Source organism: Diorhabda carinulata, chromosome 9 (assembly GCF_026250575.1).
Source record: "Diorhabda carinulata isolate Delta chromosome 9, icDioCari1.1, whole genome shotgun sequence".
Lineage (NCBI taxonomy): Eukaryota > Metazoa > Arthropoda > Insecta > Coleoptera > Chrysomelidae > Diorhabda > Diorhabda carinulata.
In genome coordinates, this window is record NC_079468.1 from 13,081,786 (window position 1) to 13,104,991 (window position 23,206).

The following is a 23,206-nucleotide window of genomic DNA, read 5'->3' on the forward strand; positions in this document are numbered from 1 at the left end:
CCACACAAATATCTGATGATTCATCAAAAGTTAACTGAAATTGATGGGAAGCTTGAATGCACTTCCTGGAAATATTGGAATATATTCTAAGATCGTTTATTATTTGGTTGGGCTTTTGCTTAAATTTCATTTTTGTTAGTGGCTAAAAAGTTTTATACCGATAGAATTATAAAAATACCCGGCAAATAATATAAGGTCAAGGATAATGATGATACATATGTACCTACTTAATATCGAAAAAATGAGTGGAAATAAGAAAATAACACTTTCTATAGATTAAAGACATAATTCAAATAATCAATTTGATGATAGCTACGTCTATTTTGATTGATTAATTCTCCAATATGACAAGATTGATTCAGGTTTAATTACTACACATAAATGAGGAATTTATAGGTAATTTGATTGCAGCTATCTAAATAATATAACAGTCAATTAACTCAGTATATCCAGTAAGGTTTATCTATATATTCACTTAAGATTTGCCTCCAAGCTTCATATCTCTTAGGGTGATTTAATATCGATAATGTTCGATTTATGTTCAAGTACTCTAAGTTGTGAGTAGTTTTTGGCCATTTGATGAGAGTGTCATCATGTGCATCCGGTGTTGGATGTCTGAAATTAGAAAAAGATTTTGTAGTGAAATGCTATTCCTGTACTTAGACATTAATACGAACAATAAATTTTATGAAGTTATGCTAACATCAACAAAATATTTCAGATGAAATCTATTTAGTTGTTGTTTTTAAAAAGAGGAGAAAATTGAAACTAAAAATTTCGCGTGGTCACTGAGCACAATTTTGGACGCTGAAACTAAAAGAAAAAGTTCATGTTATGTTGTTCGTTGATCGAAGATTGTGACCACAAATATCTCACTCCCTCATTGTTTTTCGAATGATGTCTGCTCACAAATGAGTAAAATCGTTACTTCGCAGGTGTGTTCGAAATTTTTAATCGCAATATGGACGAGACTTTTCGAAACCGTGAACAAAATGTGTATCACTACAACACACCAGAACCTAACAGTTGTCAAAACAGTGTTTTACTGGGGCAAATCGATTTCAAAGGAGATCATGTGGGTTTGTCAACCAATATAATTATAACGAATATTTTTTTATTCACGTAATATAATCCACCGTACTAAAAAGGGTAAAACCAGTAATGGCGAATATACCAACTTACAGGGTGGATTTATTGAGGATGTAAAGAAACGACCGCATTTGTACAAAACAGTTCAACCACTTTAGGGCAACACTAAATTCATTGAGCTACGTAGTATTCCCTTATCATCCTATTATCTAGATTTAGCACCGAGTGGCTAATTCTTCTTCTTCTAGTTCTTCTAATCATCTTCTCAACATAAACCTATTCTACAGACCTTAGGAAACTTATGTTGCATTCAAATAGTCTCTCATTGGTCTACCCTCGTATGTATATGCGGCATATTTCAAATTACACGTGGAAAGGGTTGGAATTTAAATAAAAAGCATGAAAAGTAATAACAAGTAAGTGAATAGAAACAGCAATGAGAGCAATACCATAGAATCTACTAGAAATGGCAGACTAGCACGGAACAATTATTTTTTTGGTCCATTATTTCGTTCTCTCAACAATCTTACGAGTATCTTTTTTGAAATACTTTCTCTGCTGAGAATGTTACTGTTTTTTAAGATATTCTTCAACTCTCCTTTCTTCCAAATTCTGTTCTTTCGTTTCATCCTCTCGTTTGAAATTCTTCGTTTAACAACCCTCTATTCTTTCTGTTTTCAAATTCATACATAGCTATGTGATTTCACTGATTTGTGATTGGTGTCCGCTCCTACTTATTTTTTGTTTTTATTTTATTAATTTTATGTATAATGTTTGTTGAACTTTAGGCATATTCAGCATAAATTACTGAAAAATTTTGTAATAAACAATGAGAAATAATTATTAGAGCTTTTTGAAAATAATTGTCCACAATGATGAGTAAAATGGATCCCTTTATTTCCATAAAATAAATTTCCATCAAAATGAGCAATAGTTTAATTTTTTCTGCTCAATGAAATTCAAGGATTCACCAAAATGATCATTCTTTCAATTTTTTGAAAGTACACTAAGATCAGTAAAGAAAAAAATCAAGTAAATCGCACAGTTGCGTAATACTTACTGGAATTTGATGAAATTAGTCCACATTTTCATCATTCTTTCATGCGTTAACCGGTCTTGTTCATTTGAAAATTCGTCGTCACGAAATATGTATCGCAATTCACTGCTATGTCCAACTTTTTCTGCTCCTGAAATTTCTCGATTAAATATGTCTCAATCAATATCCCATAGTGTTCATAATAAAGTATGATACAAAGCAAGAGGTTATCTAACAACCAAACTACATGTTTTATTATGTATGAAGAGGAAAGTCGAACGATTTACGCCAAATAAGATAAGATAAGTGTGATAACCAAAAAAGAATGGAGATTCTTAATCCTACCAATGACAAACTTGGCTCACTGGTGAGCATACAAAAGTCGCAACATTTGTATTTGAACAATTTTCTGCCCAACATAAACACAAAGAGATATTTAATTTTTTTTTTCTAAGCAAAAACGATTGGCTCCGACATATGAACTGAGTTACTGTTTCAATATTATGCATATCTTCGTTATGATTTGCCTTTTCTATGGTTTTGGAAGATACGGTACCCGCTAGGAATGTGTAAGAGAAAATATGTTACAAGATACTTAGCAATTTTCTTATCTGTGTTATTCGCCAAAAAAAAAAACTATAGAATACAAGTTTCCGAAGAAAACGCGTTTAAAGGTTTGCAATTGTATTACTTTGACAACATTTTATCTCTTCGAACAGACCTAATTAAAGAGTCTTACCAGGGTTGCAACTTAAGTTTTAGAAATGACAACACTGATGTGAATATGTGAAATCTGATATTGCTTTAATGAAGTTTGAGATTGTTAATAGTGAACGTACTCAGAATGTGTTGTCTTACGAATGCTATTTGAGATTCTTGAAACGTTCATCTTTGTTAAAAAAATTTCGTGCGATAATTTTCTATCATTTTCGACCTGGATTAAAACATTAGTGTGCTGATCAGCGCGCATCGACTTATGGTGATGAAGCACCGTGTTTCGCTGATTTTCCGAATTCAATGGTGGTCGTATTTCGCTACAGGATGAATTTCATGAAAGTCGTCCAAAATCGGCTGTTGTACCAGAAAACTTCGATGCTGTGCGAAAACTGATATTGCAAGATCGTTATGAGACATACCTTAAGATTGAGGCATACTCGAGCATTAGGTACTAGTATATATTTAATATTGCAGGAACATTTGGCTGTCAGAAAGATTTGTTCGCATTGGATACCGCATAATTTGACAATCACCCAAAAAAGCTCGTTTTGATTGATGCAAAGGAATGCTGAGAAAATTCAATAGCGGTGCTTCAAAGAAACTTTAAATCGGACAAAGTCAATCGCGAGAAAAAACAAATAATTTGTGATTTGTGAATCTCATTGTGTTTAAGCAATTTATTATAATTTTTGTGATTTTATTATTAAGAAAGTTTAATTACAATTTCATCCTCAACTATTCTGGGTATTTTTATTTGCTGACATTGTGTCTTGGTGGGCTGTAGATTGATTCTATAGGGATTGGTCTTGTGTGGGCATTTATTTGTACTATCGAAGTATATTTGTTTGATAGGATAGGAAGTTATTGATGTGATATTTTATTCCTTATAATTATTGCAGCTTCTCCGTGTACTATTCCGTCAGGGTGAATTGTGTGATAAAGTTTTTAACACATTCAACAACATTACATCAATCTTTATTAAGAGGTTTAGTTCTGTTTTGTAATTTGGTGGTATTCGCCAGCTAGTTAATGAACGTTCACGTTTTGGGATGGCGGCAAATAAAACACCGAAGTGCACTCTATTTAATATGCATTCCGAGCTTTCCAATACGTATGTATTCATAATAGGGGATTGAAATTATGATCAAAGTACAATTTAATAACAATATTAAAAATTACTTACATTAATTACTTCGATTGAGATTTGTGGTTAGGTTAGGTTTCTGTTCTAATTTTTCATTCGATTCATAAATCAATATTCAAACTGATACTTAAATATGTAGCTTTAATGATTCCTGTTCCTATTTAAATTGAAGGTATGTATGTGAATTTTCATTGGTTCGACCATCAATAATGTAGAAGGCTCTTATAGGTTGGATTATATTCAATTTTCATAGGTTAGGTCGTTATAAATGAAGTTGAATTTTATGGGTTAGATAACTGATGATGTTGAATTTTTTATATAATTGTTTTGTTCAATATTTAGAAGATTTGTATAGATTACGCTAAAGTTATTTAAATCAAAAACTTTGGCAATTCATAATCCATAGAATGACCTTCATTAATCGGATAACCTCCCATAAAAGTGACAAATATATCCAGATAGATGGTCGCTTGTCTCCTACGTTTTCTATGAAAGTTTTTAACTTAAATATTCACAATTGTAACTCTCTACTGTACTGTACATTTTATAGTTATAGTTATGGAAGTGTAGTAAGATAGATAGATAAAAACACAAAATCCAAGGTACATGTACTGCTATCTAAAACAATTGTGTCTCCTATTAGGTAGAGCGAGGCGGTAGTCGTATGTTATGAATACAGATCCAAAGTATTGATGATTATTCCTATTTAAAAGGACATCGGAGAGGTTGATTATTTCCTTGTTTGTATAATATATTGCAGTGTACTCGTATAGGTATAAGTAGTTTGTTCATACATATAACTATATCTATAAGTCGTCTTTCCAATTCTCTTTGCTACCCAACTATATGGGAAGCTCTACTCGAAATTACCTCCTTTTGTACAGCATCTACTGGGAGGGATATTTTTTTACAAGTGCTTCCAATTATTTTGAATTTGTTATACTCCATTTCCATAATCTGCCTGGACTATCCTGATAAAAGACGCGTTGACATGTCTTTATTTGATAGTATGCGGTGGAGTTGAGGATTTAATTTCATCACCTCATCGACTGTTGTTTCAGTTTTCTCTGCGACATGATTGCTTTATATGTTATTATTGGTCTCAAATATTCATCTATCGCAGTATGTACCCCTTGATATCTTTTAGAAATTTCTTCAACTTTTCCAACAAAAGTGCCCTGGTTCAGAACGTCGCTGGAAGCCTGGAGATCACGAAGAACGTTGCTCAAGGCCACTTAACCACAAGATATGATAGGTTTTTAAAACCTCGATAATTTGCGAATAAACACTTGACAGGTATTCGTATCATCTATTTATCATACGATAGCGTCTTATGAAATACGTTCATATCTTCCTTTCACATGATTCTATTGTCCATGCGGGTTTGGATGAACTAAATATAAAGCGAATTAGGGCAAGATGATATTGAGTTATTATGGAACTATCACAAAAATTGAACTACTGATTATAGAAACTATATGCGAATCTTATTTTAATAAATAATAAATTGGGTTTACCTGGTAAGTCCGTCTGGAGCTTCGTGGAATGTTGGTATGAAAACTGGTAAAGGAAAACTGGTACATGGCTTCTAATTAGATCAGCCTGACGTAAAATAGGCGTGATATAGTAATAATCACTAAAAAACTAAGATAGTAATATATTAAAGAAAATGAATAATAGATGCCATGAAAATAGTGTGCTTTATTAGAAGTAAAAAAACTTTACTATACTACTTTGGTCACTAATAAATACAAGTGTACCAAAAGCATCATTTTTACCCCGAACTGAACATTTTTACTTTGAATGCGTATAATTTGTGAATAATGAAAAATATTTCAATAAAATACTTGTTTCCATAAGTTATTGATCGTGAATATGAAGCAATCACGAAGGTTCGGGTAGCAACAAACGCAAGACAAATGGTCGATGATATTCGTGAGCAGATCGTTAATTTCGTGGAACACAAAGTGGAGATGGAACCGAAGGAAATCAGATATGTACATTGAACATTAAAACCTCAGATAAATATTTAAAAGAATACCAACTGAACTGGTTCCGATACTTAAATACTTAAAAAATATATAATACATAACAACATTTAAATATACCACGGAACATATTGATGAATAGATACAAACAAGCTGTTGGAAACAGGCAAAATAAACTACATCAAATAAATGACCAGAAGAAATGGAGAGAACTATGACAAATTCTCTGTCTCAGACACATGAAATGATAGATCATGAGGGTTAAGTGAGTGTGTTTGTTTGATATATCTTTAAAATTATATGGTCATTTCGCAGCAAATAGGAAAATAGGGAATGCGGACGTACCCTTAATTTTGTCTACTAATTTAAGCTCACTAACTGATCTCATACAGCCCTTCAAATGTACTGATGTAGTTCAATTCAAGTATAATTACGGTAGATACTTTGCATCTGGCCACATTAGCTCATAGAGATTCTTATTTTCACGATTTTCAAAAATAATATAGTTCTCTGTATAGTTCACTCACATTATCTTCCGCACAAAACTAAATATCAGGAGAGTCACAATGGTTTTAAATATTATAATATTGGAGTCTAGTATATACAAATTCTTACTTATGATTATTCATATTTAAGATCCCGTATAATTTTTTTCGCGAGTATTTTTGAGCTCAAATAGGAACAAATATCGTGTGAGACTCTGGGGCTTTATGAGAAAAGTTAGTAAGAGAGTTTGTTAAATTTCATTCATAATGGAATACTAACTTTTACTACAGCATTAAGATTCGTTGTAAAATCTTCCGTGTACACAGCTTTAAGCTTTTCTCCAGCTTCATGTTTATTTTTAATATTCAAATTTGGGTCTATTAGAAAGCCAGGATTGTCATCCGCTTCACGAGCATATTTGAAAGATTCTTCATATTCTAAAAAGAAATGCATATATCATTTTATTTATATTTTATACTGTATTTCATTAATAAGATATTGATAACGAATGGATGGATGAATGTTGTCCATTGTCTTCCACAGCTTAATCGTTAATTGTATGAGTTCTCAAAGCTATTTCAATGAAGAATTCATTAGTACCATGATTTATGATGTCACCTGTTCATTTCCTGTGGTTCTAGTAATTTGAAACAGTGATGCAGTATCTTGCTAAAGCCTAATGTCGTCAGTTAATCGGCTGTAAGTTTGAAGAGGCTAATAATGGTAACTTTTTTTGCAAATGATCTTATTTGATTCACATTTAGCTGATTTCATCAGCTCATCTGTTCTCACTTTGATATGGTAGGTCAAATGGAATGACAAATTGAGAAATTTATCCGTAAAATAAGTTCATAATAAGTTTTACTATTGACGCAGCTTGATTTAATTATGTCTTTGAAGTCAATCACTTATACGGAGCTGGACTAAAATAGTGGAAGTTATTTGCCTAAAACACGTCTATATAAAACAAGAACAAATAGAGGAAAAAAATTAAAATTGCCATTCATTGTCTAGATAGGACCATGGTATTCATCGTCGATTTCAACTGCTGATATGTTGCAGCTCCTACTGATAAGTGAAGTTATTTAAAGGTAAATAATAATAATAAAAAAATATTGCCGTAGACATCCAAATATTTGGAACATCTGTCAATTTTACACTTCTGAAAATGCCAGACTCGGCCCATAATTAATAACAAAAAAGCAATTAATTTTCTATTCTCCATTATCCCTATATGAGAAATTTTAATTTTTTATAATGTTTATAATGTTCATTTATTCAAACGAATCTTTTATATGCTGAAAATTTCTATCCATCACATATACAAAGAAAATACATAACAAGTTTGCATATAAAATTCAAAGAACTATTCGATTCTACTAGTAGAAGGGCATTGAAGTTCGAAATTATTGTGGGGTTGTGGTAATTAAATACCAATATATATATTTTTTAATATGTAATTGAAGGATATTTACATATTTATTGGGAACTAAAATCATTTCTATAAATATGAAAGAGAAACTGATCATTATTATGTATAAATAATTCAAAATTACTCCCATTCATTAATCGAGAATCGAGTCGAAGATACAATATTATAATAAAATATTAAGTTCGCTTTTCCATAAATACGAGTACGTTTTCAAAATACATACTCGTATGGGGATTGCTACGTAAGTTTTAAGATAGATAAATAAGAACAAATAATTATCATTAGATATAATTTATCTGCAGCCAAAAAGAAGTAAAACACCTTTGACGCTGATCAATGTACACATTCAAACATTTCTATGATGATGATCGAAACATTCATATCAATTTTTTGTTTCGTACCCTTGCCTATGTAAACATAACGAACTAGTCTTTCAAACAATGAAATTTGGTTTTTGTAACTTACCTGGAACACCTACAGCTTCGTCTGATGTAAATCCTGCAATCATGGGAATTTTTATGAATTGCCCGTCTAAAAATGCTTCATGCATAGGCATAGGAATCACGATATCTTCATCCTTAGAATTCTCTACGACTGGTAGCCACACATTATTTAAGATATTTATTTGCCAAACGTCATTTTTATTATTTAACTGGAAGAAATTCAATGTGAATTATTTACCTTACTATTATTTTGCTTTTTGTTTTACGAATATGAGTTGCAATAGAAATTCTCATGCCTAATATATATATATATATATATATATATATATATATATATATATATATATATATATATATATATATATATATCATTGTATCAACTTAATTCATTCCATCTATCAATATCCTCACTTTGAGAACGTTACAGTCAGGCATGTGCTTGGTACGTCGAAAGAGCGGAGACAGGGCTGTCATGGGTGCCAACCATACAGACAAGCACCGCGTGCCGTTCGCATAGCTCAGAAAGAGGTAGACATTAGGCTTCTCTCATTCTCTTCTTTCCAAGGTTTGAGTCCCTCTTATCCATTCATGAATTTTGAAAAAGAGAGCTTGAAAAACTTTGCATTTGTAGATTACTATTCGTTTTTCGACTAATACTAACATGAGACGTTCTAGAAAAAATTTTAGAACCCAAATCCAAAGTCAGTATTTTAAAACTTTCGATGCATGGTGAATATCGTGTCTGAATTTTATTTTTACAATAAAAAGAGTGAGGGATGTAGAGTAATGATAGATGATGACATTTTAGTATGTTTTATATATGTGTGTATACTATATAATAGGTAGTTTCTGTACTTCTAAACCTAAACGTACGATTTCTCATGAATTAAATCGCCATTACATGTAAAATAACAATTTTAACTAATAATTTTTACCTCAACTTAATGAGCATAAAGGAAAATTGTTGGAACTGTTGAAATGATTATAAAACCTGCTCAATTGTTAAAACATTCATAAAAAATCTTGAAATTGATTCACACAGTTTATTAATAACTAAACTTGAGTCAATGTTAATCAATAGGTCTCTTTTCGTCTGCATCAGGATGAATGCTTCTAAATTTTGATCAAACATTGTTGCTCTTAGTCTGGTTTGTATTATTTTTGAAAAAACTCGTTCGCATGTAACCTATGTTAGTGGAATCTTTAGAAAATATTTGTACACTTTTTACAGTTCTCCAGTACATGTTTAATCCACTATCACTTCAAAATTGATACACGAATTACATATTTACGTTTTACTGTGCAAGTTAAGAAGTCTCTTCATCATTCTTACCCACGGTTTCTTCATCTTCATCTTCATCGTCATCGTCATCTATACTTTCAATTCTCTAAATGTTTCCAGAACTATCAGATTTCCAGTCTTATCAGTACAATAATTATGTCGATGACAGCCGAGTCTAAATACAGCAGTTTATGCTTGGCAAAAAGGTTTTCCATTGTTCGATTTATGGTGTCTACAATACAGTTGAAGACATTTATCCTAAAATCATTTTCAGGAGATGAAGAAACTTTTTCATTGTTACATTTTTCTCCTACCATTTTTTTTACTTTCATTGAATTTTGAAATCAGGTTCAATCAACAAATCTTTCAGATTTTCCAATTCTGAAATTAGGTTTTGGCCAACCTAGCATAGTGATAGTTTGAAGCAAGCTGATTAGAAGTCTCAATGGGCACGCAGCCCTAAAGCCTCCCAAACCCTAAAACCTACCCCTGATGAGTCCCAAATCTCTATAAACGCCTTATAACTACCCCGAGATTTCTCTGGAAGAAAGGGCCAATTTTTTTAAATCTCGGCACAATGATAAATCAAAGAAAGCTGTTAAAAAGTCTTGAAAGATACGAAATTCCAAAACCACATACTACTACAGAAAATAACCTATGAAGTAGATCATGTGAGGCAATTAGGTATTGTAGGTGTTAGTTACTTTGTATTCTACACACATCTTACTTGATTCATGCAGGCGAGTAGACACACATGTAGGTATACGTATAAATAGGTATGTACATTGTAAGATTAAATATATATGAATTACTTAAAAAGTGATTGCATTATTAACAGTATCTCCATCTGAGATTTTTTACATTTTTGATAATCAGTTGAATATTAGAAATAGGGAATTGCTTAGCGTGTATTACTTGCAGTAGATAAATGAAGCGAGAACAAATGACTAGAATCGATGGTGACGAGAATATTGAGAAATGGGAAAATGTCTTATTTAGAAGAAATACTAGAAAATAATAGAAATCCTCTTGTTGTGAATGCTGATACTAGATTATGTAATAATTGTAACATCCCCATATCGATTGAAATCAAAGCTATTGAAGATGATCCACTGGCATTTCGTCTAAATGTATTACGGAAAACATTTTCCAATACCTACTCTATATGTGGGCACAATGATAACATATTAAGATTGAGAAAATTTTTTTTAGTAAAAAATATCTGTGCTTCTGAAAATACATGAGGATGTACTCGTAGGACAGTTCAGGGGTAGTTTCGTGCCCATTGAGGCTTTCAATCAGCTTGCTTCAAACTATCAGTGTGCCAAGTTTCAGAAAACCTGTACGTGGCTCCTCCTCTTATAGTACCTTTGGACTTTCCCCCTTTCAGGGGTAGTTTTGAGGATTTAGGGTTTCGTGTCCATTGAAACTTTCATTCAGCTGGCTTTAAAATATCATTGTGCTAGGTTTCAGAAAACGTGGCCGTTGGTCAACTTCTTATGGTACCCTTGGACTTTTCAAGGGTAGTTTTTAGGTTTTGAAGGGGTTTAGTTTCGTGCCCATTGAGACTTTTAATCGACTTGCCTCGAACTCTCATTGTGCTAGGTTTCAGAAAACCTGGCCGTAGCTCTACTTCTTATGGTACCCTTGGACTTTTGGAGGGTAGTTTTAAGGATTTGAAGGGGTTTAATTTCGTGCCAATTGAGACTTTTCATCAGTTTTCTGCAAACTGTGCCAAGTTTCAGAATAATTGACCGCAACTTTCTATGAGGATTGAGCGGAATCCTTAAAAATACATTAATTAACATTGACAAATCGAAAAATACCTGTAGAAAAGATAGACTTAAGTTTGGATTTTTATCTAGTGTAAATATCATACTTGTCGCTTATATTGTCGGATCTTGTCATTCGAACCTCCTAATTTGGAGATATGGATTGAGTATATCACGAATTTTGGAACAAAAAACTATTCCCATTTTGGGCGTTAATTTATGATTTGAATTGAATCCAAAAATGTATTTCAAACATTTATTCTTACCCTGAAATATGGAGAGTAAGCATATTCCATGAGTTCGTTGATAGACATTTGCTTTAATGTTTTCAATAAATCGATCGAGTTATTTTTGAAGTCAGGATTAATGAGACGACCTAAACGATATGCCTGAGTTTTTGGATCTGATTGAAAGTCATGTGGACATAAAGCCGATCCACTTTCCAATATAGCTCCTCTGAATAGTCCTGCAAAAAGGTTTATATATTTAATTAGTATACATGTACATTTATTTAATTTTCACAGTGTAATAAGTCCTACTGAATAAATTTTTGAAATTTTATAATAGATAGTGTAATTTAGTCTTGAAACCTTATTACTTGTAGCATGTACATGTAAAATCATTCTATAACTTTTTCCGACAAATATTATCCCTATTTCTATAATTATTGTGGGTCACTTTCAAAACAAGGAATTGATTTGATCATTTCTCATTCCAATGCGAATCAACTTAACCTACGAAAGACATATTCCTTCCATTTTACCAATACAATTACCATTACCAAAATCATTAAGCCATAGTTGATAACCACAACAATCGAGCCTTCTCTAGATAAGTTGCTACCTCTTATATTTAGAGAGTAGAGAGTGATAGGAGATCAAATGAATATGACGTAACAAAGTTTGGCTATTTCTTCTTCAACAATTGCAGAAAAGTAAGCTGACACATTATTGTGATGCAACAAATCTCTTTTCTTATGCAATGAGTTTCTATTTTTTCAAATACGGTATCAAAGGATGTTAACCAATCAGCATGATATTGGCTTTTTCTCTAAATAATCAATAAAGATTACACCTTCGAAATCCCAAAAATGAATTTTGCTTTATATCATTTTTTTTACCAAATTTTTGATTCTGGGGTATAATGGTGTAGTGAAGTATAACCTACTGTGTTATCTAGGTAAAGATTTTCCTGGATTACGTTCAGCCGTATCTAATATCCATTTGAATTCTTAATGCGAGCGAGCTTTCGATCAGTACTAAGCAATACAGGCAAACCCTTTGAGATAACTTCTTTATATATAAGCTTTCATGAAAAATACTGTACACCCTTTAGGGTTCGTAGTTATTGATTGCTGTTACTTCATTTATTTTTACAATTTGTAGATAATTAGCAATTCATATTTTGATTAGATAAAGATTAGTGGCGTCCACATTTTTGTTTATCCCTTATTAGTGGATCGTGTATTGTATATTCTTCAAAATATTTTATGCCAAAAAGACGACAAAGATATGACTGGCATTTTTTGTTTATATTTGTCCATTCTCTTCACTGAACTGAATTTTGCTATCAAAAATTCTGGCTATTCTGTGGAAAACGTTGCTCTTTCACTAAAACATTCTAAAAGAGATTGACTACGTACAGGTGATTATATTCACTTTTAACGACCTCTGGAACAAGTTTTCACATTTCTGTATCCACATACCACACATCCAGCTCCCTAATTACTTATGATAAAGTATTAAAAAGTACTCCATCAAGTTTGAGATCTTTGCGATAAATATCTTAGATTAAGAGTAATATGAAAATGCATTTTCTCTGCAAGTAATTTCACGGTAATTTTACATTGAGAAAATGAAGCAAAAGGATAAATATAAGATGCAACATACTTATTATTAGCAAAAACATTAAAATTCAATTCTTTTGTTTCTAGATTTCTAGTACTCGTATGTTCTAGGAAAGACGTTTTGAAAATATTTTTTGAAAGAATTAACGATACATAGTATGAATTTATATAAAGGGCCGGCCAAAATAAGCGAAACATCGGGTTTGTAGATTAATTATGACTTTCATTAAAAATTGTTTCCAATAAATTCTTTTGAGCTTAGATCAATAGCGTGACACACATTATTTGACCACAAGAGAAATGATGAAATAAGGGAGATATGTGAAATCCAGAATGAAGTGAGATGTCAGACAGAATGTCAGAAGAAGGTTGGCAAAGATTGCAAAGGAACAAAACTTTTTGTAAAGTTTTAATAAAGTTGTAAGCAAGGCTACCGTTCTCAAACCGCCCACTCCATAGCAGTTACTGTCAAACGCAATGGCCGTTTGTAACGATACCTCCGTATGGCCTTGGTGTGAGTGCGAGTTCCCTCGCACCCTTTCCACCCGTTCAGGCACAGTGCTTTCCGTGAAATATCAGTCAGCATGTTTTCTGTATTGTGGGTGTTCTATAATTGCTGTGACGTTTAAATTGGAGTAATTGTTTTTGTGTTGTGTGAGTTCTGTGTGAAGCTGAATCAGAGAAGATGAACACGGCAAAGAAACGCAAGTATATTGAAGATTATATTCAATATGGGTTTGTTTCCTTGCTCAAAGATAATGTTGATTACCCTCAGTGCGTTCTTTGCTATGAAATATCAAGTAATGACGCGATGAGGCCTAATCGTCTTCTGAGACATTTGTCAACCATATATGCCTCTTTAAAGGACAAACCCAAAGAGTTTTTCGCTGCAAAATCTCAGAGTTTAAAGCTCATGAAGTTAGATAGCACTGGATCTGCTGCTCAGTCATCTTTAAAAGTGCTTGAAGCTTCCTATGAGTTATCTCTTCCTATTGCTAAGGAAAAGAAAAGTCACACTATTGGTGAAACGCTTGTTAAACCGTGCCTTTTAAAAGCAGCCGATGTTGTCCTTGGAACTGATAGTAGGAAAAAGCTATCACAAATACCACTTTCAGACAACATCGTAAAACGCCGAATTGATGATATGGCCAAGGACATTAAAAACCAGGTGGTTGATGCAATAAAAAAATCCCCGTTTTTTGCTATCCAGCTTGACGAGAGTACAGTATATGTTACATTGAAAATGAAAGAATGAAGGAAGAACTAATGTTTTCTACTGAGCTGGTGACCACTATTGAAGCTGTAGATGTGATGAAAGCAGTATAAGACTTTTTTGAGAAACACGAACTTTCTTGGCAAAAACTTATTGATGTATGCACAGATGGTGCTCCTTCAATACTCGGTTCTCGCTCAGGCTTTGTGCAGTTGGTCAAAGAGAAGAATGCTGCCGTGGTTGGGATTTATTGTTTTATTCACCATCAAGCCTTGGGAGCAAAAACGCTTCCAAACGAACTCAATGCTGTTTTAAAGCTATGTATCACAGCAGTCAACTACGTAAAGAACAGTGCATTAAATACTCGACTGTTTAAAAGTCTTTGTAAAGATTTAGTAAGTGACTATTTCAAACAGAAGTACGATGGCTATCAAAAGGCAATATGTTGGGAAGACTATTTGAGCTCCGTGATGAAGTGATTATGTTTTTGGCACTGCAGAAACAAAACGAGCTTAGTGAAGAGTTCAAAAAACCCAGTAACCAAGTGATTTTGGCCCATTTATCAGACTTTTGTGACACGTTAAAGAACCTAAACTTGAGACTGGAAAGTGTAGTCTCAAATATAGTAAGACATCGGGATGTCATCAAGATGTACGTTGAGAAACTACAACTTTGGATACGTAAAGTGTCAATGAACCCCAGCAACTTATCAAGTTTCAGCAAAGTAGTGTCAGTCTCAGAAGAAGCATGTTTTGAGGACGTATTTGAAGGACTGCTTTTGAACAACTTGATAATTGACCATTTGAAGAGCCTCAAGGAGGAGTTCAGCAGGTACTTTCTTAACTTGTCAGAGGAGTTTTACAAACTATCAACCGACCCATTCAACATGGACATACATTTGCTGCCAGAAGAGTTGCAAGAGGAAGGAATAGAAATAAAAAATGGCTCTGCTGCAAGATACGATTTTGAAAAAATGGGAAAGCCCTTATTTTGGTTAAAGTACTTAAAAGTTTACCCCAGTGTTTCAGAGGAAGCTGTTCGGATGTACTTGCCTTTTTCAACAACACACATGTGCGAAAAAGCGTTTTCAACTCTTGTGGCGATCAAAACCAAGTACCGCAACAAACTTCAACAAACTGTCAACTTATCCAGAACATGCAAGCGCACCCATCTCACTAAGTTGCATTTTATGTTTTGTTTTTGTCAGTAGGTAGGCCTATTGTTTTACCTTCCTTGAATTGAAAATGTATCTGTGTTACAATGTTAAATTGTGTATCAGTAATTATATTCGTTTTTTATGTTATACTTGTTTCAATTTTCATCATACGTACTATTATTGAATCTTCCCATTCTGCGTTACCGCATTCAACAGTGAACAAAAAAATCTACCTACTCACCGTATCATGTAGGCATATACTGGGGAGTTGGTATGTACAGCACCGTGGAAATAGGATATTGCAAAATGGAAAGCTGACATGTGTAGGGGGGTGTGGGGGGTCTCCAGATAACCAGAGGTGGCGTGGTACATAAAAGTTTGGGAACCCCTGATCTATAAGAGATATGAAGCTGGTCTTCATCATCCCAGCTACCGCTAGGCAACCATCGATGCTAACCTAGTCCTAACGTACGATGAAGAAGGAAAAGAAGAAGAAGAATTTCTTTTGTATATTATCTAATGTTGTTATCTGATTTCTTGTTTATGTCACATTTTCTGAGATATGACGTCAACGGGTAATATTTTGAATACATCACCCTGTATATATAATTTTTTTGAGTAGATATTCATTTGTATTAATGTTAACAAACTAAGTACTTATCACAGTATGTGTATCCATTTTGATGTTTGTCAAATCACATTCATTTACAATTTGTCAATGTATTAACATAATTAAGTATGAAACTCCAGTTCGATTTTTTGATATTTGAAAATAATTTAATATTAATCATGTCGAATCCATATGAACGTGAATAAATTACTTTATTGATGATTTTTGATTCCAGGGATAGAAAGAGATAGTTACAATGAGCCGCTAATAAAACTTACAATGGATAAAGATTATAGATTTACGAAGCAAGAATGAAATTGATGTGAATAAGACATTTATGAATAACATTGTGCTTTTCGATGAAACAACAGTTTGCTTAAACGGATTCGAAAATTGACATAATTTTCGGTATTTCCGCATTGGATGGAAATTTGAATATTTGAATTTGAATACTTTGAGAAATGATTATTCTTTTTTTTTTGTAAAACACATTGAAAGGTGATAGATATGTACAACTTTTATAACATCCGATAGTATCAGAATTAATTAGTTCGCTTCTCAATCGTTCTAATAATTTTCAGTTATCAGAAGAAATTTGGCTTCATCACCAACTCGTTTTGATGATACGTTTTTACAATATATGAACATTATATTTCTTTAGAGATGGGTGGGCCAAACAGATTATATTGAGTTGTCGATAAGGTCACAGTATATTTTTCTTTCCACCGATTCTATAGATTATAAGGGAATACCTCAAACTTTTTAAAAACTAACAAGTTGAATCAAAGTCAAGACACAAAATTTGTTAAAGTCATTTGTTGATAAATTAGGATACTATCAGGCAGCCAAAGGTTTTCACTTGAACTTGAACAATTATTGTGAATAAATGTTGAATTTTCAATTATTGTCAATCTTGCATCAAATAACTATTTCACTGTACTATTTAAAATGATGTTGTTAAACCATAATCTGTAAATCAAAGACTCACTAAACCTGCTATCAGTGAATTCAGCAATAACATATCTAGTAAAAAAATATGAATACATATAAACCTGCAAACATCATTGGATAGTATACAAATTATACAGAAATATTTTATTCGAGGCAATTTTTCATTAAACTCATGAACAAATTAATGTTTCGACCATTTTTCTCGAACCTGTATAAGTGATTTGATCTTGTAGTCTGATAAAATGAGAAATGAAATTGGCATCCAAAAGGAAAGCCTGCATTTTTCAATATAAGTTTAGTTTAGCATATATCTTAAGGATTTATAGTTATAGGTTATAGTTGAATTAGAAAATTATTAAAAACCACCTATAAAATAACTTTTTTGAAAATATCTTAAGAACGTGGAAAAATATAAAAAAAGGTCCGAACAAAAAATGTAGGAACTAAAATTTTCTATAAAAACGTCTTGAATCACTTTTAACATATTTGCAATAGAAACCGAGATATTTGCAATTACAGATCGAAATTTATTGCTCAGCCGGGTGGCATATTAAAAAGATTACAAAAAATCGAAAAAAAGATTTTTTAAACTGTTTCCAAATTTACACCTACAAAGCTTAACAAATGATCTTAGAGATTTATTTTTGTTTAATTTATAAAAAAATTTTTTTTAATTTTAAGTTCATAAACATTTGTAATGTTTAATGTATTTTTTTCAATTTATATCATTTTTACATTTTTATAAAAGACTCGACAATTATAGTCCCATAAAAGTATACATTTACATGAGATTTTACCTGTTCTGTTCACGTATTGAAGAATAAATTGCTCTTGAGTTTATGCCTCTCAGTCTCCCGGTAGAAAACGAGAGAAATATATGTAGCTTGTCTTTGTTACTCTTATACTCCAACCAGATGAGTGTCCATGATCCAAAACAACTCACACATGCCCACTTCTATATATGTCCACTTGGGCCGTAGTAATCCCCTCCCGTGATTATATCATAAATAATAATAATATTATTAATAATAAGTGCAAGACTCTACAAATCGAGAAAAGCAATGTCATGAACGGAAATGTGCAACTTCCCGACGAATATATCGTACAGGCGATGGAAAACGGAGGAGCCTACAAATACATAGGATTTCACTAGGCTAAACTGCTAGACCACAAGCAGGCAAAAGCTAGAATCCAGGATCAATACACCAAAAGAGTGAAGTCACTTATGCAGGCAAAAGCTAGAATCCATGATCAATACACCAAAAGAGTGAAGTCACTTATGCAGGCAACTTAGTCCAGGTAATCAACACCTGTGCCACACCTATTTTAACGTACTCTTTTGGAACGTCCTCCTGAAGAGGACGGAAACAGAGTTAGAGGGTATTCAGAGGTTGACACGAACAATGATGACGAGAAACAACAACCACCACTCGAAGTCATCCACTATTAGAACAACATTACCCCGAAAAGAGAGTGGAATAGGCTTGATTGACCTTCTTAACCTGCATCCTCGAGAGGTAACGAAACTACGTAAATTCTTTCATACTTAATCGGAAATCTCAACTCTGTACTGGATTATATCCAATTCGGATAAGGATTATTCACCCCTCAACCTTGCATTGCCAGATTCTGACATAAATATAGTATTGGACACCGAGAAGCTGGAACAGTGGTCACGAAAGGCACTACACACCAACCGCATGTGGACAAAGAAGCTTCAAACAGAATTTCTTTCCACAGTCCGAAGGCTTCATGATGGCTTACTATTAACACTAATAACTACAAGAAAAATATTATTAAGGTTCCGAACACTCAATCTGATAAATGCAGATAGTGCCAATACACATCAAAGATCATCCAGCATATAACATCTTATATAATACAGTCCTTCAGTCCTTCTTGTCGACGTAGCCGAACACTCATAACGTTCTCAACAAGTACCAGGTCGCTTACAGTTTCTATCATTATCAGTAGAATTTTGAACTAGTGTCGTACAATCATCATCTACCAAAGTATTAGCTGATAAGTCATTGATGTCTTCTCAATTAACAGTACTCATTGAAACTGGTTGTGCGTTATCAAAAGTAATTCCACTGCAATTCTTGCAGACTTGTGAACACCGCAACCCAGATTTTCGACATCCACATCGTTGAGTCGCATAGTTGGTATTACAGCTGAGGAATATTGGAAAATATAGTTCCAACAAACACATTTTAATTAAAATTTATTGTTTCAATAATAAAATATTAATACATAGCTAACTACCTGTTCTAATAAATCTTCAGGCACCGGTTGATCAGTTGTCATGATTGGGATCAACATATTAAGTCGTTTCCATCCCCATTCCTCATTCGGAAGTTTGCTTCCCTGCCATTTTTAAATTTGATAGAAAACCCGTTTACTATATTGAAATAATGCTGAAGATGTAGGTAGTAAACTTGCCAGTTTAATTTCAGTCTTAGTTTGCGTAGTCAAAGTAACAAAAAATTTTATAACGTAGTGTTAACTTTCCTTCATGATGTCTATATGAATAAAATATAAATATTTTACACTACAAACAGGATTACTGAACACTTGTGATAATGCTCGTGCTTGTTCATTTTTTTCTAAAATCTTGATATTTTTTTTTACTTTTTACAAACTACATATATTTCTCTCGATTTCTACCGGGAGACCCAGAGGCATAAACTCAGGGGTAATTTATTCTTCAATAGATGAATAGGACAGGTAAAATTTCAGGTACATATATATTTTTATGGGCATATATATATCGGGTCTTTCATAAAAATGTTAAAATAATGTACATTAAAAAAATTACAAATGTAAATTGGAAAACAAAGTTTAAAAATCCTTTTTTTTCTCGATTTTTTAATATGCCACCCGGTTGAGCAATAAATTTCGATCGTTTATTCCAAATATCTCGGTTTCTATTACAAATACGTCAAGAAGTTTTTTAGTCCCCAAATATTTCAAAAAAGGGTTTTTGAGGATGGTTTTTGATTATTTTTTATCCCCTTAATAAAATTCAACATTTTGTGATGATGAATAATTTTTCCCAATTTTTTTAATATTTATCAATTCGTTTTCACAGACATCTACAAAACTGAAATCAAACGATCTTGAAAATATTTATCCAATTACAAATAATATCTCCTGATCTTGTGGATGATTATTTAGATGGTTCTAGTGAAATAGCTGGTGAACAATAAACAATTTTCAATATATATTTACCTTGACATTTTTCATCTAGAAGAAGATAACTGATACCAATTGAACCAGCGCTTTGTCCTGCTACTGTCACTTTAGTGGGATCTCCCCCAAAATATTTGATATTTTGGGATACCCATCGAATAGCTTGCCTTTGATCTTTAAGACCTAAGTTACTGGGTATCACACCATCATGGGTTGAAAGGAAACCTGAAATTAGTGTTCGCGACAGTTTATAATTTTCTGTTATTTCTATTCAAAATTAGCGTATTTTTCAATATAACACAGTTATAGAATTTAGAAATCAAGTGAAACCTCAAGAAAACTTTTCAAATATCAAGTATTTTGAACTATACTTCGAAAAATTAATGAGAAGTTACATATTTGAATTTTCGAAATGTTGCCCATCATTTTTCATTAGTGATCAGTCTGATCTCAATCAGAGGGAAATTTCTTCCTGAAGGTCTTGGAACGCATCTGTTATTCCTTTTAAAATTTTCGCATATCAAGGTTTTGTTTCATAGTTAATCGATTGTAGATGTCTCCATGGGAACAGAAATAGTAGTGCTTAGACCTTGGTGTCCAGTCCATAGCTTCACTAAGACCAATCCATCTATCATTCATCTAGCCAATTAGAAGGAAGTGAGTCATTCGTACTTGAAGCGACACTCTAAAGTGACGTGGAAGTTCTGTAGTGAATATGTTCATGATTTCTACTGTGTCAAATTCTTTTACCTTAGAATTCGAAGCAATTTTATTTATTGATATATTCAATTAATAGTCAGATATTCCTCAATTAACATTCTTAACATTCTTCCTGCGCATTTGCCAGAGACACCGTGATTGAGAAGTATTCTATTTCTTTGTTGGAGTGTAAGCACCATTTCAAAAAAACTAATGAACCAAAATATATATCTCGACAATAACTGAATTCGGGAATGATAGAGAGAATATTTTAATAAAAATCTTAATAATGCTATACATGGCCAATTTTTAGGTAAATTATATTCTTTCTCATAATCATAGTGGTGAACATAAAATTTTTCTGTTGTAACATAGAGTTGAATAGCATTTAATATTAGAATGAACCTATTTAAATATGAAAATGACCAAAAAGAAGCTCAACACGTAAGGTTTTATGTTACATTAAGAAATCACATACAACTATTACGTTTAATATTTATCCAAAAAATTTTACAGCTTTTGTATTATCTATATCAAACTAGCATGTTACAAATAAATAGTATTTATTTGTAACACATTTCATTTTTTCCTTCCGTAAAAGGTTATACGTTCTCTCTTCAAAAATCAGACCCATTTTGGATCCCATCGCTCTTGGCAAGAAATAGCACCCCAGTTCTCAAAAAATAATGATAAGAGGGATTGAAGAAAATGAGTTTTCAATGGCATTTGGTAGCCAAGCGATTTTATGGGAATCTAATAGTTCAAAACCTAACTGTTCATAATTTCAATCTATATTGTTGCCCAAAAATCCCTCACGACACTTAGGACTGAGTTTTAAGTTCATGCATGGTTTGCTCTTTTATAGAGTAGATATCGCCAAGCAATCTCATAATTTGTTGCGTCAATTAAAAATACCCTCCATTAACATGGCGTCACATAACTAGTGAAAGACTTATATTAGGTATTTGAATTCTTCTTAAAGTTTTAATTCATCTCGCATCTGACATCTGTAGTCGTTGTAATTTATTTTATTTAGAAGGTTTCCTCCATTTTTACTTAATGCAAAACTGGTGTAGATCGTTTTCTATTTCCATTATGTGATAATATAGCTCTAACACTGTACATTCATGAGTCTATGATTAAGCCCATTTACAAGAAGAATGCTTGACATCGAGTCTTGAAGCTTTGATATTAGTACAGGCATATAATAAATTCTCCATTTTGTGAAATGTGGGAAACACGGCGGGTCTTTCAAAACGTTCGCATGCGAGTTATATCACTGCATTAAGCGAAAAAAATCGATCAAAAATCACTAAACAATCCCATGTCTATAACGCAAAGAAAATACTCTCTGAGCTAAAAAGTATTACTGGTGATCACAATGTTTTTTGGTTGTAATTGAAAGTTAATGATGATAATTTTAAATTGTACCCACTTTAAGAAAATGACAGAAATATTTTCAGAAAATTTTCAAATTATTTTATATAAGTATCCACACGTAGTGGAAAAGTAAGAATTTTGATTATGATGAAAATTATTGTTCTCAAAACCCGGTGACTTAGTTTTACCAAGTAACAAAAACGAAGCAAATATTGACCCATAACATATATTTTTAATGAAGTACAATGGACCACTATATTTTTTATTCCATTAAAACAATTTATTAACCTAGTTATTATTATAAATTATTAACCTTGATATTGAGGGATACATCTTCAGTTTAATTTATCTGGTAATGTTGTGTCAGCTTCATTATTTATTATTGTTGCCAATCAATAACTGAAGCTAGGACATACTTATGATGACAATTGATATTTGTTTCGACACATATAGAAAATGATTCGATAGAGAGACAACAAAGCAAGATGTCTTTGGTTAACTATTCTAGAATAATATAAACTCAATAAATAATAGCATGCCCTTTACATAGGTACGTTACCATCACAGAGATATCAGTTCTACAAGGTTGTGAGTGAAATTTAGTTTTATCCTTGTATTAAAATATCTAGATTCAATTTATTGACAGATAATGAACTAAGCATTAAAAGTAGAAATATATTCATTTGAAACAGATGAATTTTGGAAAGATTTCATTAGATATAAGGTAAGGGATCGGTGATGGCACTTGAAATATTGCACGATTTTTATAG

The 23,206-nt window shown here is 32.4% G+C and overlaps 1 protein-coding gene across 1 annotated transcript in view; it reads right to left on the bottom strand.

The window, feature by feature from the left end:
* Window positions 1–301: 301 nt before the first annotated feature.
* Window positions 302–23,206, bottom strand: part of LOC130898294 (cocaine esterase-like) — a 48,442-nt gene continuing 25,537 nt past the window's right edge. Inside the window, exons 6-12 of the mRNA XM_057807490.1 lie at window positions 20,397–20,582; window positions 11,656–11,855; window positions 8,358–8,544; window positions 6,740–6,897; window positions 5,504–5,630; window positions 2,150–2,276; window positions 302–615 (exon numbers count right to left, since the gene is read on the bottom strand). Of these exons, the coding sequence (XP_057663473.1) occupies window positions 441–615; window positions 2,150–2,276; window positions 5,504–5,630; window positions 6,740–6,897; window positions 8,358–8,544; window positions 11,656–11,855; window positions 20,397–20,582 (1,160 nt within the window). The 3' untranslated portion in view covers window positions 302–440. The remainder of the gene's footprint in view (window positions 616–2,149; window positions 2,277–5,503; window positions 5,631–6,739; window positions 6,898–8,357; window positions 8,545–11,655; window positions 11,856–20,396; window positions 20,583–23,206) is intronic.